This window comes from Phoenix dactylifera, chromosome 9 (assembly GCF_009389715.1).
Source record: "Phoenix dactylifera cultivar Barhee BC4 chromosome 9, palm_55x_up_171113_PBpolish2nd_filt_p, whole genome shotgun sequence".
Taxonomy (NCBI): domain Eukaryota; kingdom Viridiplantae; phylum Streptophyta; class Magnoliopsida; order Arecales; family Arecaceae; genus Phoenix; species Phoenix dactylifera.
This window is the reverse complement of record NC_052400.1, coordinates 18,869,547-18,887,563: the sequence shown is the minus strand read 5'-3', so window position 1 is coordinate 18,887,563 and position 18,017 is coordinate 18,869,547. Positions and strand designations below refer to the sequence as shown.

Below are 18,017 nucleotides of genomic sequence, written 5' to 3'. Positions count from 1 at the left end.
TTTTTTATTTAATTATAATAAAATTGACTATTAATATGTTACAATATTAAAATAGTTAAAGAAATCTAATCTATGGGCCGTGTTACTGATGCTGATATTAATAATAAAACTGACTTCTGTGTAAAATTTTTAGTCCACTGTATGGATAGCAATACTAATGATGTGAGTTACTGTTCAGATGTTGTTAGAGTTTATTAATTGATATTTAAGTATTGAAGTCATTTATTTGTATAATTTATCGTATTGTTATATTGTGGTTCAATAACAATTGAAAAGAGAAATAGCAAAAGTTTAACCATTGAAATCTTGTATTTTTATAATTTATCATACTATTATATTGCAGTTGAATAACAATTGAATAAAGAAGAAAAAAAACGAAAGTTTGTCTATAATTATGTTGAATATTTTATTCACTATGTAGATGCCGGTATAATGACATTAGTATTAATAGCAAAAGTTTCTACTCGATTATGGTTAGAGTTTTTTTGCTTAATGTATAACAAACTATTAACTATTGAAGTATGTAAAAAAATATAAAATATATAAATAAATCTACCTCATTCTATCATTAAGCTTTTAGAACAAGTGGTGATTTTAACATGATATCGAAGTAAAAAAAAAGTTTGGGCTCATCCATTAAAAAAAAAAAAGTCCGGCCCATATGTGAGGAAGAATGTAAAAAAATATAAAATATAAAAATAAATTAATTTCATTCTATCAGCTTAAGCTTTTAGAACCGATGGTAATTTCAACAAAGTATTCAACCTACTATGATTTGCTTATATTATTGTAATATATTTTAATAGTAGTTGGAAAAAAAAGAAAATTATATTCTAAGCGCACGCTGCTTGACCATTTTTCTAATCTAAAAAAAAAGACTCACGTAGTCATGTTAGAAACTGCAACCATCTTCATGTGCTGATGTCAAATTTTTTATTAAATTTTAGATGATTGGTATCAAATTTTGTATTGGAACGAAGTTTATGTAGTTTAGATTTTGGATTCCTCTTATAACTGTTGCCGATCTCACTAAATATATATCCAGGTATTAAATTTATCCTTCATCCTGGCTTCCAATTGGAAAGTGAGATCCAGGGGCTCAGGTTATGTTCTCCAAGCCAGACGGAAAATATATCCAGCAGCAGCCCCATGTCTAAAGCATGGAAGCCCAAAATTGGCCTACAGTCATGACGTCAGGTGCATCTTCCGGTTGCTCAACGTTCCTCGAAGAGCAGCTACTATTTATTAATGTCAAGTATCGGTTCTACTAACAATACAAAACAGATCGGCTAAACTCACATTGACGCAATCTCCCAGGTTCTTTAAAAGATATCGGTTTCGTCGCATTGTCTCAAAGTATTACAATCGTACGTGCCCACTTTTTTTTTTGTTTTTGATCTTTTTAACTCTACGAAAAGAAAGGCCTAGCTACCCAAGTTTATTAGAACAGAGGCCCCTTTGGCTCGCAAGGAAAAAAAAAAAAGCCAACTATAAAAAAAAGTATATTATTAAATGACTTATATTTAATTAAGTATCTATTTTTCTACGAATGTCATGTAAAATACCTATTATATTATTAATAACGAAAAAAATTATCTTATCGATCATTAAAATAGTTTTTAAAATATATATATATATATATATATATTTAACTCTAAGCTAATATTTGTTATCCTATCGAGGAGAGTTGGATGGCACTGTGAAAAGGCTAGCGTACTTAAATATTTTAGCTCATTCCCCGGAGCTGCAGAAAATTGAGGCTTACCTTCAAAGAATTTTCTTCCGGCCAATTTTAATGGAAGCATGTCTGACAACAGACGCAAAATTGGAGTGAAATTTGTGATCAAAAATTCTCACTCTAAATTAGTGGCAAATGGGGGCAAGCGCATCTATGATACTTAAGTTTCTAGGATGATTTGAGAGTTGCATGAAAAGATATCACCCATACAAAAAATATACTTAGAGTTGACGGCATCCAACTTAAGGGGGTTTCAAGAATGGTGGTTGGCTGAATTCAGAACATGGTGGGAGCAGATGGCGAGCATCCACTGTTGCAAGATAGTTGCGGAATGGTGATGGGTAGTGCCGCCTTTCGGATCAACTGATTAGGTTGCCTTCTATATGGCTCAATATTTTGGCAGTCGTTTGTGGAATAGCCTTGAGATTATTTTTTTCGTATTATTATATTTTTTGATTTATATAGATGTATTTATATCAGATTAATATGATCTATTTGCAAGAAAAAGATGAGTACTGAATTTCAGTACCGGTGCAATACACGGGACAAGTTTGTCTTGCGTTGATCATGTACGACCACCATGGTGCAATACACGTTCGGTTTTTGGTCCGTGCACGATATCAAATGCAGCCTGCACCGTATCGATGTGAACCCACTTTACACACATAACAAGGATTATGTCCCCCATTGGAGCATTAGAATGACATAAGTGATGTTTGAAATCTGGACGTTGGTGATGGGTTGGGCCTTCGTCATAGAGCCATGGCTAAACAAAGGGGAAAGTTTGGGGCCTGGGAATACGAAGAACGTGGGCGCAAGCCCGAATTAAACCAGCTTACACATTCTTCAATAGTTTGTTTAAGCTTAGTTGTTTATCTTAGCATCAGACAAACAAATTCTGATTAAATTTGACCATTGAATATGGAAACATCCATGACCATATTGGATCCTTCTCTTATCGTGTTATAAAGCATTAAACTCTTGCAAAAATAAATGTGAAGTAAATGTATTCACAGTTGGGAACAAATCAAGCCGTTATCTCCCCACCTTAATCTCTCTCTAGTATAAGCAGGAGTGCCATCAACAATTTCATGGGGAGATGAAAAAATTGTCCATGTCAAAACACTTGGGAAGCAATTTGCAAGCTTCAAACACGAGACCTTTTTGGTGATTCCTTTTGGCATGTCCTTAAGCCTCTAGTAGCTTATTGGGAGGGGCCCATCTCCTCCTGTTAACTTTTAAAAGTGATGAAAGGGGTCAAAAAGGATGGGGTGGTGCAATGTTGCCATGTTGGTGGGGAGAACGGAGCGAGGGTGGGGTAGTAGAAGGCAGTACTAGAACGCAGGTGACCATTTTTTTTAGCTAACTTTCCCATCCGGTTGGGGCCGGGTGGGGATGTGCATGCACCAAGCAATCAAAAAATCCCAAAAATGAATGAATATTTCAAATTTATCTGCATTTAGCGTCATGAGATCCCATATAAAAATTTTGCGTTCTTTGGAATCTGCTTAGTTATTAGCTTTAGATATTGTAGTTAAGCTAAGCTAGCAGCTTCAATGGATGTGACTTTACACGTAAGATATGAACGTGAGGTATGGCTCTTGAGAGGTGGTCCCGATTGGGCAGTGCATAACATCGAATGGATACGCTTGGAAAGGCCAAAAAAAAGGGAAAAGGAGAGAAGATTCGCGGGAAGGGACACCATTGACACCTACCCCTCTAAGTGACATTCAATAAATATTATATCTGTTGCCTTTTGAGCTCGATTGAGCTGGAGAAGCATAATACGATGTTCCAGCTATTTTGCAATCGTAAGAAGTGATCAAGAGATTGTTGGAACCTCTCTAAGTGATACTCAATAATTATATCTATTGCCTTTTGACTGAGCTGGAGAAGCATTGTACGATGTTCGAGCTATTCTGCAATTATAAAAAGTCATCAAGAGATTGTTAGAATATATCTGGCTGAAAATTCTTCGATGCTTAAGTCCAGTACAATTTCGAGAAAAAATAGAAAATATGAAAAAAAGATAAAAATATGAGAGTATGGTATTCGAATTTTTCTTTATACTCGAAGGATTTGGGTATCTGGTATTTATAGAGGAGAGGATTGGAATCTGCGTGATTAGGATCACACGATTTACAGATGAATAGTTGAGCTCATTCCATATCACTAATTGGGGTGATTAGAATATTTCTTTTTTAAGTGTGCCGCGATCGAACGCCTTCATTATCTACCGACTGATCATGATAATCCTTGTCGGATGTATTGACATCGTATCAAAATGTAATCGATCATGCTAATAGTTCAGAGATTTGATTGATTGTTGATTTTGCTGGACACGTCATCATCTAGTTAGCGGGCGGAACTGTCAGGCGAGATTTTAGGAATGGCAGATCCAAGTATGCAACCAAAGATATTATTAGTCAAAAGATGATCAAGATTAGTTGGGTATTAGACTCTCCAAACAAGAGAAGAGCCAGTGTGATGGCTTTGATAGGTTACAAAGGACTTTGCAATAAAAATGTATAAAGCTATATCTTATCAAAGTATTACCAAATTTTGGAAGGACTCTACATCTGAGGGACTTGATCCTGCAAGGGATTAGGCTGCCCCACAAAGAATAGAGAAGTGGTTGAAACAATCAATTTTTTATAATGGTCCTTCCAATGTTAAAGTTGACCGATGCTTTCAAAAGTTTCGTAAATTATGTAGGCCTCTCTGTGTAGTGGAGAGTTTGCTACTATTTCCTCATGCGAAACAAAATCCTAGCACCGTCAATATAAGAGATAAGAGAACCTCAAAAAGATGGGCCATCCATCAAACCCATGGTATATCAGCTATCTTGCCTAATAGCACAAATCCTTCGGTCTATACCTATGAGAAGTGGAGATAGCAAGCATAATTTTCACCCACCACCATTATTTCCCATTTCATTCATTCAATTTTTTTTTATGTTATCGTACTTTTTCTCCTTATAGAAGAAGGCGCATCCATATAGTGGCCTTCAAGCATACACGTAGTAGATTAGCTCGCTTGCCTAATAAAAATGTATTTTATTTGTACTTATGAGTAGAACTGGTCACGGGCTGGATTTGGGCAAATAAATATCAAAATTTCAGTAAGCGTGGCTCGAGGCCAAAAAGATAAATAAATATTTTTGAGGCTTGAGATTGGCTAATGATGAACTCTATCTATAAGAATGGAGCAGTGCCATGGGGTGGATACGAGGTTTATCATGTGATAAGAGATGGTTAGTACAGTTTAGAGGATTTGTTATCAAACACGAGTTAATTTACAAATTGGAAAATCAACCGTGATGGATCCTACGAACTTTTCGTGTGTGGTGAAGCCGCCCCTAAGAATTTTCCATGAGTACTTTGTTCATTCATCTTCTCTTCATTTCGTCCATGTGTTTCATGGTGATGCCTATCCATTGGTGGACCATGCATGTCATGTAATAAAAGCGAGGTAGGGTTTGTACCTCATCCTCACCGGGCGCCCACCACGCATTGGCCTCGTGAAGCGAGGTTACCGTGTCGCGGATTCCACGTGATAGGAGTGAACATGTTGGCCGCTGACTGCACGCTGTCTCACGGCGTGGCGTCCTCGGCATGGTTGCCTCGCGTGGGAGCACGCCCCGGGCCACGGGAAGGCTCTTGGCACGGACGTCGACACGGCTTCTGGCACGCAGGCAGCTGCTTTTTTTTTTTTTTTTTTAACCAGGCTCTAAGTCCTAGGACAACGTGTGGCTCTGGAGAAATTATACCCTACAATACCTGCACCACGTGCGAGGGGCTGCGTCATGGTCTTGCCAGAATTCCTAGTTAAATGGAAGTTTGATTGAGGTGTTTGGAATCAGATGATGGAGTAGTGTCTGAGTCATTCTAGGAATCAATTAATACTTTTTATATAGGACTCGTTTGGTGTACGAAGGAAAGAAAAAAAATATGATCAATAAAAAAATATTAAAATATAAAAATATCTGATGTTTGATTATTTTTTAAAAAATAATATTTTTTTTATTTTATGAAAAAAAATATGGGAAAAAAATTTAATTTTTATCGGCTGAAAATTAGGATATTTTTTTATTCTAAAAATATTTCTAAGCTTTTAGATAGAATGTGATAAAAAAAATTGATTAAATACGTAACCAGTATTTTATATAATTTTTTTAGAAAAGTAAATGTTCAACTAAATATAAACTAATTAGAAATGTGTCATTTTTTTATTATTAACAAAATATAAAAAATTATTTTTTAGATATTTGTATCTAAACATCAACTTACCACAAAAAAAAATTGGTGAGAAATTTTTTTTTTACAAATCAAACGAGTCTATAGTGAATCCTCGGAGAACTGTGAGGAAGAGTTACGGTGAACAATTAGTTTCGTCCTCGACTCTAGTGACGGAGAGCACTATCATGGTGTTGTTTTACTGCTTTAATTTGAGCTTCAAAAAATTAACCTCGTAGCTTGAGTCTTAATATTGGTGAATGGTAAAGGGTGCCTGGTTTCCTCGTGTCCGAGTCCACTCCACTCACGCAGTTTATCATCTCGCGCTTGAAAGAATCTTCTTGGAGAGAATCAATAGTTCTGTGCCTGATGAGTCTTGTATGCCTTTATTAATTCATAAAAAGTTTGTTATTGTTTCCGAAATTTCCCATCCAAGTTTATTTTTCTCACAAATCTATCTCACCATTGAGTTATGTTATTGTGATCCGGGGGATAGGACGCTTATGGAGAAATAAGCAGGGACTGGCTCAGGGATTGGTAACTCAATTTTAAATTTTGACCTTGATTTGCCCGCCATTAAAGGACAAGATATATTGATAAAAAAAATTATGTTCGACATCTCACTTTGATGACCATTTAATTCTGAAGAAATGATATTCCCCTTTTTAAGAGATGGCGGATGTAAATGGCAACGTGGTTGCAAATTGCTTGAACCTAGCCAATGATGCATTGCCACATCAACACGCAAAGCCATGCATATACGAGTCCATGCATCGACATGGCAGTGCTTGTTTAATTTTGTTCAAAACAAGCACAATCAAGTATATAACTTGCATTAACATGTTTAAAATAAATATATAATCACATTTAGAACACAAACATGTATATTTTCATAAAATAAAAGCATAAATATGAATAAAGTACACAAAGAGGACTACAAGTTTGATGAGACATAGCTGGACTAAATGAGAGGGTGTGCCAATTAATTGAGTTAAAAAGTCTCCTGTGTTGATATACAGAGTTGGATCTCATCCTGTCCTCATGCCAATTTTCAGATAGTCTCCCACCTGCACCTGTTCTCCTTCTTTAAAATAATTTTTTTTTGAATGAGTGTCTGATCGAAGATCGAGAATTGTTTTTTCATAAGTATAATATTCATTGTTGAATGCCTCATTGCATTCTTTGAAAAATAAATATGATATTTGACTTATAATTTTTTTTTTGTGGGAGTAGAGGACTTGTAGGTTTCTACAAAGATGCGAACGGAAATCTAACCACTAGAGTTGATCGACAATTCCCCATAACACCATTATCTCTCAGAAATCAACAAGCTAAACTACTTCAAAAAAAAAGTAATGCTTTAGTTATTTTCTTTTTGAGAAATATGATGAAGATATCACCACCAGAACCCTATGGGAGGAGTGCCAATTAACTGGATTAACTGGATTGCGGCAATGCTCTCACTACTTTTCAGCAGAGAGATAATTGATTGAATGTTTCAAGAGAAGAGTCGATACAGCAGTAACTTTCTTTAAATAAATCATAGACATTATATAGATATATACTAAGCAACAACATCCCATATATCCAATTGCAAAGATGCTTGCCTTGCTTTATCCCTTGCTCCGACCATTTCTCCAACCCTGAAATTATTGGTCTGATTGTTATGAGACTAGTCAACAGGGATTTATTGTTATACTGGAGTCTTTTAGAGAGTGGGGAATTTTTTTTTTTTTATTTTGGGGTCTAAGTTACTGACCTTGTGATTGGGGTAGCTAAGGTTTGACCTTTCAGTAAAAGGAGAGAGATTCCATGGAGCATGGTTAGTCTAAGACATCTATTACATTTAATACCTTTTAATGCTTTGTCACTGTCCCATTAGATTCAAAAGTTGTGAAGAGACCAGACTTGCTCCATTCTGTTTAACATATTAGCCTTGTCATATAAACAAATCTTAACCACCCATTTGATGTCAAAAGAATAATTAGTGTAATACATGGCCAGACAGATTGGAACATGGATAGCCCAACAAGCCAGTTTTCTGTTCTTTTTTCTCCTTCTCCTATTGTGAGGATTAAGGTGGAGGAAGATCCATCAAAACACTAGAGTAGAGTAGAGTTGGAGTCGAACCTAGATAGTCCGCATGAAATAAAAACACTGGGAGACCTCAACCAAGTGAAACCATCTATTGATAATCTTCTTAAAATCTAATAGCTTATTTTTTTTTTATGATTAGATGTCCCATGATAACCAGACACATCATTTGTTTGATATTTTTTTCTGTCATAGTTGAAAAAGATATCTCCATCAGAAAGAAAACAGAGCTAAAAATATAGGGAAGCAAGAACCATCTATAACTTGACATCGACGATCCATTTGCATTCTGCGATTCCATGCAAAAGTAAATGGCCGGCAGCATAGAAGAAAGGAAGGGTAGGGTGGAAAGGATTGAACAAAGAGAAAGGAAACATCTTTTTGTTTTCCATCTTTAGTTGACAGGTAAACATGGGCGACCTTCCGGAGACTGCCTTGTTGACCAGAGCAATTGGCCCATTTAGGGAAAAAGCCAATGCATGAGATGTCAGCGGCGACCCTCCTACCGCTGGAACCGCCCCAGCCTGTTATCAGCCAGCCTTGTTCCATAGGCGAAGCTCTTGTACTCGCACCATGTGAACTCCCTGTAGAGGCTCTGCTCCCCTTCTCCCATCAACAGTGGCAAGGGTGCCAGCCTCTCTCCCGAAGGTGGCCCCCCGAAATAGATCATGGAGACCCTGGATTTCAAACCACTGGCCAAAACCCTGTGCTTCACGCTCCTGAATCTCCCATTGGTGAGAACCTGAAACAAGCCCACAGTATGACCATTAGACATATTCCCACCACCCACAGGAAACAACACCATCACGATTCCCGTGCAACCTTAAAGAACGGAGACAAGCCTTCTTTTATCCGATTCATGTACCATTGACTGCTCTATGAAGTTGGTTATGTTATAAAGAAAGAGAAACTCCCAAGGAACAGAGGACATGGTTTGAATGCAACTTCCTATGTTAATGTCGGAGGAGAGACGGATATAGTTTATTAGTAGGATAGTGAGGCTGGGGCCAATTTGGTTGAGACAGCTAGGAACATCGAGTTTAGAACATTGTGAGCAGAATGGGAAGGTGGAAGGGATGGTTCGTTACCTGCAAGGAGTCACCAACATTGATGAAAAAGGAATCCTGGTCAGGTGGAACTGTAACCCAAGTCCCATCCCTCAGAGATATTTGCAGCCCCGAGGTGTTGTTTGATCTCAAAATTGAAATAATCTGTGGGTCTGTGTGCTCTCCAAATCCAGTCAGGCTGCAGTCCAGGTCCTGAAGGTGGGGGCATGGAGGGTAGTGATTCAACCTTAACACTGTGTCACTCTCCTCATCCATGACCAGCTTGCTCAAAATATTTCTCGGCTGAATCCTTAGCCCTTCAGCCATCAACTCTAAAACCTCACGGACCAGCTTCCTCATAGCTGATACATACTCATTCAAAGCAGAGCTGCAGCAAAACCCACCAAGAAGAAAAACGGGGAATTTTTAAGACGTTAGAAGGTATAGAGAACCAAAATTGCCAAAGGCCGACTAAAAAAGTTCGTCAGCTTTATGAAGACTTCATTAGAGAAGATCCATATTTTTAAGCACTGTTCTCACCGTAAGGAGCTTGCTGAAGGTTCTTCGAGAAAGGCTAGTGAAGAGTGAGACATGGGCTTGGAAGTGACATCCAAGATGAGGTACTCCAGCCAGCCCACATCTCCATTACGGCCAATGGTCTTGTTTCCATAACCGAATGGATTGGCAGGCCCTGCTCGTTCTTTCTCCACTTGGGCGAGGGAGAAGAACTTCACAGCCTCTGCCTCCAGCCTAGCCATGAGCTCCATAGGAATCCCATGGTTGGTGACCTTGAAGAACCCGAGCTCCTCGCATGCTCTCACGAGGAGGGTCTCGGAGCCCGGTTCCGCGAGGTTTATGACGGGAATACCGGAGAAATACGTGCTGGGTTTGGGTGCAATTGGGAGCGTGATTTGTTCGAGCGTTGTTTTGGTTAAGACCACCATGGCTCAATGACAACGGAAACAGAGGAAAACAGAGCAGTCTTGGCGTGGGTGCGAGGTAGCGGGTGTAGGAGGGGCTGCCGGGTATATATAAGCAGGTCGAGTCCACCTGTCGATAGGAACAGCGTGGAGTGGGAGCGTGTCTGCAGAGAAAGCGAGGCAAAAACAAGGGGTTGAAAACTTTAGGAAGAGGGGCTTGCTCGCCGGGTGGGTGGTGGTGTCTGCGTGCCCGCGCCCAGCCCTGCGTGCCGGCCCAGTCCCTGACTGTGCCGAGTTCAGCAGTGGCCCACAGGACCCACACGAGTGGCTATTCCACCTCTTGAGCCGATTTTGCAGGGAGAACAGGGCATGAAGGATAGGGTCTGTGGAGAGCTGGTTAGCAAAGGGGACTCAGGACCTGAGGAGGGGGGTCCAGGCTACTACCTAGGATGCTTGATGAAAGTCTTATTGTCGAACTGTCGGGGGGCGGGAAAGCCCTCTTTTGCCCCGGCCTTTTATAGGTTGGTGCAGCTACATAATTCGGATATATGTATTCTCTTCGAGACCCGTCTGTATGAGAGGAGTCTACAACGTGCTAGGCAAGTCTTTCCTAGATCATGGGGCTTCTATGCAGTAGAGTCTCGTGATCTGTCAGATGGGATAATTGCTACTTAGAGGCAGGGCCGGCTCGGGCCTTAGGCGACTTAGGCGGTCGCCTAAGGCCCCCGACCCACGGAAGGCCCCCATCCCACGGTCCCCACTGCATAGTTTTTCTTTTTTTATTTAATCTGTAGCATTCTGCCTTTTCCATCCGTCTCCAATAGCTAGAGTCGTAGCTGGGCGCTGGCCTGGGCAGTGGGCCATCAGGAAGAAAGGGATTTGGTTGGCTTGATACACGCCTGAAGCCACTCTCATCTTTCATCCCTTCTCTTTTTTGGTTTTGGTCTTGGTTTTCCTTCCCTCACATTACTCCTGACCCAGCCGGGCCATCAGGAAGAAAGGGGGATTGGAAATGGACTTCTTGGAGGGTGGAGATTCTTTTAATTTTCTCCTCTCGGTTTCTTCTTCCCTCTTCCCTCTTGGGTGGTACAGAGAGAAAAGGAGGGAGGGGGTTCAATGGCTGCTGTGTGATGTTGCAGTCGCTGCTTGGGTACTCACTTGAAGGGGAGATGGTGGGATGGGACTTTTATTAATTAGATGGAGTGAATTTCCCATAATGCCCCTACTTTCTTTTATAGGAGGCCCCTTTCTGGACAAATTCTTTTTTTTACCTTGGCCATGAAGTGCCATGGGATGACCTTTTTCTACTCTGCTCTTGCTTGACGGGGTAAACAGTATTGTCAAGCATTATCTCAGTTATTTAATCAGTTTCATGGCCTTTCTTTTAGAATAATTATTTTTCTGTGCTCCCATTGAAGAATTATATTAAATTAAAAAGGTTTTTTGTCTGTTTTTGTTAGATTCATGCATCTTCGTTGAAATAGTGTACTTAATAGCTATCTATTTTTATATCATTTTTTAAGTATTTTATATTTATTAAAAAATTTATTATTAAAAAAAAAGGCCTCATTTATTGGATTCGCCTTAGGCCCCCAAATGTATTGAGCCGCCCCTGCTTAGAGGCTAGGGTGCGGTGATCTGGACATTTTTAATGTTTGCGAGTAACATGTGGTGATGGTGATCTCTGAAGGCAATGACAGGCCGTGGATCCTAGCTGCAATATAGGGTAACACAGATTTCAGAGAGAGGAGGATCTTGTGGGAAGAGATAGCCAAGCTATCTCAAGAGGGACATCTATTGCTTGTGGCAGGGGACTTTAACTGTATTGATGACCCATAAGAGAAGATGGAGGGAAGACCTTCTCCAACAAGAGGAAGGTTAGAGAGTTCCAAAACTCCATCACCAACAACGGTTTGGTTGATCTTGGCTTTGATGGTCCGAGGTTCACTTGCTTGAATGGAATACTTTTCTCAAGAAACCTTAGTCGAGATATGGGATTGGGTTGGTGACCACATTCATGCTTGGCTTTTGTACATATTAAGTTTCTAATTTTTGGTTATTATTTTAGATCACAAAGAGTAATTTCTAGTTGTATCATCACTTTGATTTCCAACCAAAATAACCATCTATCCTACATGAGTATCAAAATATATGTTTTTCACTGTTACTAGCCTCCTTTATTATCGAATTAATGGCCAACTGATCACGAATCGACTCGAAATTTCAGGTAATAGCCAGAACCCTCACCCTATAAAAAGGAGGATATGGAAAAGGCCTTTGGTAAGCCATTATAAACTATTTTAGGCTGGAAGAGGCGATCCAAGCCACTCATAAATCTTTCCAAAAGCTCGGCTAAATTAGCCATCGGAGAGCCTTCGCCGGAATCCCCGGCCAAGGCTGTGTCTAGGTACCCCAGAGCGCAGAGGTGGCCTTCTTTCTCCGTCCTGGCCAGTGCCTTCTCGACTTCTTCCGGCATGGTCGCCCTCAGGCCAGATTTCAACCACAACAACATCCTAACTAATTCAACTTACATTATTACAACATCCTAACTAATTCAACTTACATTATTACAACATCCCAACTATAAAATATCTAAAACTACAATTTGCAACATATTCAGATCTCAATGGTTCTTTATCAGATATTTATTAGGTTTAGTGAATAGCAGAAACTTTATCTCATTTGCTGCTAAACGAGATGAGATATACAGCCAACTGTGAGATTCCTATATAGAATACGTTCACTTTTGAATGTGTCTAGTGGTTATCTTGTTGATGTCAAGCTTCAATCAAAATTTCGTGTTGTGCTTGGCACCTAGAAAAATAAAATTCCCATGGTGCAATGAACCTTACCTACTTATTCTTAATGATATGTTTGTAGTTTGCATAGATTTGTTTTACCTATGGAAACTCTGCTCGCTCCTTTTCAACACAGCAGTTAATAGACATGAATCACTTGTACCTAATGAAAATGACAAATAGCCTTAAAGTTTTCCTAATGTTAGAGTGTTAATTTTATTTTTATCGATACCCGTGCTTACTGACGGCTCCAAATAATGTTAATGTTAATCTTCATGCCTTTGGAAATGTATTTAGTTAAGTACCTGCATTGCGTACTTATTGGCATAAAGCTGTAGTCCATTTGGTGTATTTTGACTTGATACATACTAGATGTGAAATGGAAGATAACTACTTGAATGGATATAGATATAAAGAGTCTAACTGATGCCTACAATAGGCCAAAATATTTTCTTCTCATAATATCAGAAAAGCATAAGTGATTGTATAGCTGGTTATTTTTAATAAAATTGAAAAGAAGATTATACTGCTTGAACTGCCAACAAATCATGTCAAATTCCACATTTATTGGGAAGTGAAAACTAGTGGTCAAGAACATTGCCACTTTTTCACATTGGATAAATTGCAGTGCATGCGCGGTTCAAGAGATTTGTACATATTTGCATGGAATCAATCCAATAGGTCTCCTGAAGAGCTTTATTTTCATCAGGTGTTCAACAAAGCTATCTTGAAAAATGTTGATGACCATCCATCAGATCATTGTTCAGCTCCATGATTTGATATGGAAGTCGGTGATTGGTTGAGCAGTAAGTAGATGGGTCTAGATTGATATCATCGGCTTGCTCGATTACGATATTAGCCTGATAAATTGAACGATGATCAGTCAGGTGATTGGTGGCTGTACTCTTTCACTTTTGCTTTACAATTCTACTCCCTGTGCATACATAGGAGATAAGGCTGAGGTGGGAGCGGATAAATCACTCAAAACTCTTCATGAATCATACCAATACTTCTTTGATGTACCGGATGATGAAATGAATGGCGCTACATCGTTCATTACTCAAACGGACAGGATGGCAGATTAGATCCTGCCTCAGTCTGACTTTCCATATCAGAAGATCATGCGGTCGTTTAGGTAGGGGCCGGCCACGGAGACGTGTCAGAAGTCCACGGTGCCGTTGGTTGCCCACGAAGAAAGGTACGCAACGGCTGTCGCGGATCCGTTGGTCGGGGTTCAACGTGGCGGGTATCTATTGGACTGGCCCACTGGATCTGCCCATACAACAATTCCCCGGAGACGGGACACAAGTGGGGACCACCGAAGGAGTGGTCCACGCACGTGGAGAAATGGTATCTGATGGTCATGGTGGACACGTGGTCATTCGCGTGCTCCTCGCATTCCCTGAGGTTGATATGAAGAGGTGACGTGGCCTCCTCTCCTTCCAGGCTCCGGCTCCCGCGGTCGGTATATTATTGGTCCGGCGGGAACGTCGTTGGGGTATTCAAGGAATGGTCGCGACGCAATTTCCCACCATTTCTCTTGTGACTCCAGCTTCTCCTCTTGGATTTATATCAAAGATGTTACAATCAATCATCATCGTAAAAAAAAAAAGAAAAAAATGATGCTACTAGCATGACACGGACTAATGAATTGGTTTGGTTTGCCCAATTGAGCCCTTACATGACTTGCCATGATCTGATCTCGATCCATTCTTAGCAATTTTTAGAGGCTTATTTATGCGAACTTTGACTTATTTTCAGCAGAAGAGGCCGATAGGTATTAGAACATGAATTAGCCCCCCTCCTCCAAATATATCTGATATTGTGGAAGGGAAGATTTGAAATTTAAGTTTGATTTCAAGAACTAATGCATTAGACTTTCATGAACTACAATGATAGAACCTATAGATTCTACTCGAGAGATTACATGTCCATGATTCCTATCTTGATATGACCAATCAGACATGTTGGAGCTTGCAGGTCCCATTATTATTTCTCCATTCTAGCAAATTGATGCCTACGACACTTTAGCTTTGCTAGCTCCAATCTGGCTTCCAAGCGACCGTGGAGCAACCTTGATGTCAACCAAGAGTTTGAATTTAGGCGCAGTGGTGAGAGGTAACGAGACGTTAACCATGGAATGCAAGGGATACTGTGGGTTCAATTCATTTTGGCAAAAGAGGTCCGTATGCATTGGGTCACAAGATAAGGATGGAAAACTAGTAATCTTCCAAGGCCTAGAGAAGACGTGTTTGAAGATAAGATCTGCTGTTGAGAGCTAATGTATTAGACCATTAACTGTCATTGTGGGACCTAGAGACAACATCCTAGACATTAGATATTTACACCTTTTTTTTTGATATGACCTATCCGATCTAGATTTATCGTAGCCTGTCGGTACCCTAATTCTAACAAATTGATGGGTATGCATCTGCTTTTGTAGCTGAATTTGGTCCAGATGATGATGGTTGAGACACCATCATACCAATCCAACTCTGAAATTATGTATAATGGTGAAGGGTAAGGAGAGGATACATAGAACCTAGTGGCCTGCAGGTTAACTCAGACTCTTCATTTTTCTAGTTAATTATATTCAGGTGAATTATGGATTTCTGCATTGAATGAAAACAACATAGCAACATGTGTATGGATGGATATGCAAGCTCACTTGGGTACATGCACGTAGCAAGTACATGTGTATGGATATTACTTGATCTAGCAGGTTGAAACAAAATGAGGTTGGCTTCTGATGGAATCTGGGAGAATGAGTCGATGGAAATTTCGATTTGCGTTGCACCAAAGGAAGGCGAGGTTGGCGACGTGCCACAGCATGCGATCCATGAGACTGACCGGCCCATGGTGTTGGTGGCCACAAACAACTTCTTGCAGTTAATAGCAATAGAAATGGAATCCTGGACGCAGGAGGTCCACGGGATTGGAGATACAGAGACTTTGAAGGATCAGAGAGCAGGCCGCCAATTGGGTTGAGAGCAGATGAGGATGGTTAGGCTGGGTGGTTCTTATCTATGAATAGGGGACGGAATTGAGTGGTCCTTTTCACATCAAGATTCTAAAACACATAAAGATTCACTCATGGAGAGATGATTTCGCGGGGTTAATTTTCACTTGGGTTGCTTTGGCTTGGTCGCATGGCGATGAGTTAAATCATGATGATGTTCATATACACAACCTGCAAGTAGGTCCAGCCCACTTGAGGAGGCCCAATAGTCCATTAGGGCTTGATCTTTGTTTTCTTGTAGGACCGCATGGGAGAGCGAGAGGACGCGTGAACCTGGGAGGCGCTTGCGGCTGAGAAACAAAAGAAAGAAAAAGAAAGAGAGCTAGGGGGTGCTGTGACAAGAGAGCAGAGGGTGCAGCCAAAAAAAATTGGCACGCCAAAAGAAGAAGGGAAAGGAAGAAAAAACAGGTTCTTTTTTTCTTTTTTTATTTTTTATGGAGTGTGGTTTTTTGCATAGTGATTTAACAAATTGGGTTTCTATCTAAGAATTGTGTTGGATGCTATAGGGAGTTTATAGTATTCATTATTAGGGATCTCATTACATTATTGGGTTCATCATACTGTGGTAGTTTAGGTGAGATCATTGTTATTCTTAAGAATGTGATATTGGAGTTTTTCCAATTTGTTGTGAACTCAAGTTTGGGGCATAAACTTGAGAATTATAAACTCTATATTTATTATAGTGAATTGATTTGATTTGTCCCGTGGTTTTTTCCCTCTACACTGGAGGATTTTCCACATAAATTTCGTGTGCTTTCTTTCTGTTCTTTAATATTTTGCCTATATGAATATTGCTTTTAATTTGCTTAGTTTATTCCGCAAAAATCATGTTTTGGACCTAACACAACCATCCACTTCTCACATTAAACCCCAACTCGCCATCCGCTCAAGTGGCTGGACAGAAGCCTGGGCTGTTTCAGGCACTTGAAATCCGAATACATCGGCTGTTTTTAGTTTCTCACTCAGCATCCATTTCTTTTCCTTTTATCTTGTTATTTTTTCTCTGCTTTTCTGGGGTCCAAAAAGAGCCACTCTAGACTAGTAGGGCCTTGTATTTGTTCAATATCTGATGCTCAGATTTGTGTAAGCTTTATTTTATTTATTTTTGCATGTGGATAGGCATGGTCTCCCAGCAAATTAGTTCTAAAATTAGGGGCGGCGGTGCTTAACCTCATTTAACCCATTTAAATATTTTCAATATGTTGTAGATCGAGCTAGATTGTTTATTTAACAAAATAATCAGGTTAAAATCTGTATTTTTATGCATTTAATAAATAGATTGGATTTAAATTAATAGATTTTTAATCTATTATATATTCGATCCGACCCATATCTTGATTGATCCGATTCGATTGCTATTCCTAATCTAAATGGTTAAATTAGATGAACGAGTAATGAATTGATGCAGTACACAGTGAGACCGATAATATCAATTAATTCCGTATGAATTGATGTATTTTTGCGATATTCTAGCAAGCGATCTTTAGTATTTTCTCATACAAATTAAATTGTACCCAAGCAGCATGCTATATTTTCTATATGAAAGTATCGCAGTTGGGTCGACGCCCGCCTCCCCCAAATTTGGTTTGCAAGTTTTTCCGCAAAAAGCTTTTCATGCCTGCTCTTATTAAGAACACTATTTCATTTTAGTTAGGCAGTAGTCCTCCCCCGGCGTCACCCCAAATTAGATAGCAACCTTCTGCTGGAATCATTTTCGCTTGAGACCCATGTAATAATTTCTCTCTCCCATCAGAGTTCTTAGAACCCCATGCGGCAAGAGATCATGAAACGACAAGAAGAATAGGGGAAATAAATGACACCAAGAATAGCCTCTTATTTCACATGAATAAATGTATATCACTAAATAAATGTCACATAATCATGTATCAGAAAATGAATCACTCCGCCTCCAGAAAATCTCCAAATCTCCAACTCAACTTCCACCCCCTTGGGACCAAAGGGACAGATGAAAAAAAATTAACAAATATAAATAATAAATAGAAAGACACCACAACTCCACAAGGAAAACAATATGTCCCCTCCCCATTTCCTATGCAATGTAAGACTCTCAATGAGCAAAAAAAGTAAAGAAAGACACCAGGGAAGCAAGAGCAACAGCACAGACATCCGGGAAAGTCCCCACAGAGCCATTCTCCATGGCAGGTGC

General features: G+C 39.5%; 1 protein-coding gene across 1 annotated transcript; it reads right to left on the bottom strand.

Annotated features, from left to right (window-relative positions):
* Positions 1 to 8,304: 8,304 nt before the first annotated feature.
* On the bottom strand, positions 8,305 to 10,324 carry LOC103701313 (gibberellin 2-beta-dioxygenase 1-like). Its single transcript, XM_008783367.4, has 3 exons — positions 9,654 to 10,324; positions 9,156 to 9,501; positions 8,305 to 8,809 (listed from the first exon to the last, which is right to left on the bottom strand). The coding sequence occupies exons 1-3, from the start codon at positions 10,055 to 10,057 to the stop codon at positions 8,570 to 8,572; spliced, it is 990 nt and encodes a 329-aa protein (XP_008781589.3). The 5' UTR covers positions 10,058 to 10,324; the 3' UTR covers positions 8,305 to 8,569.
* Positions 10,325 to 18,017: the final 7,693 nt, after the last annotated feature.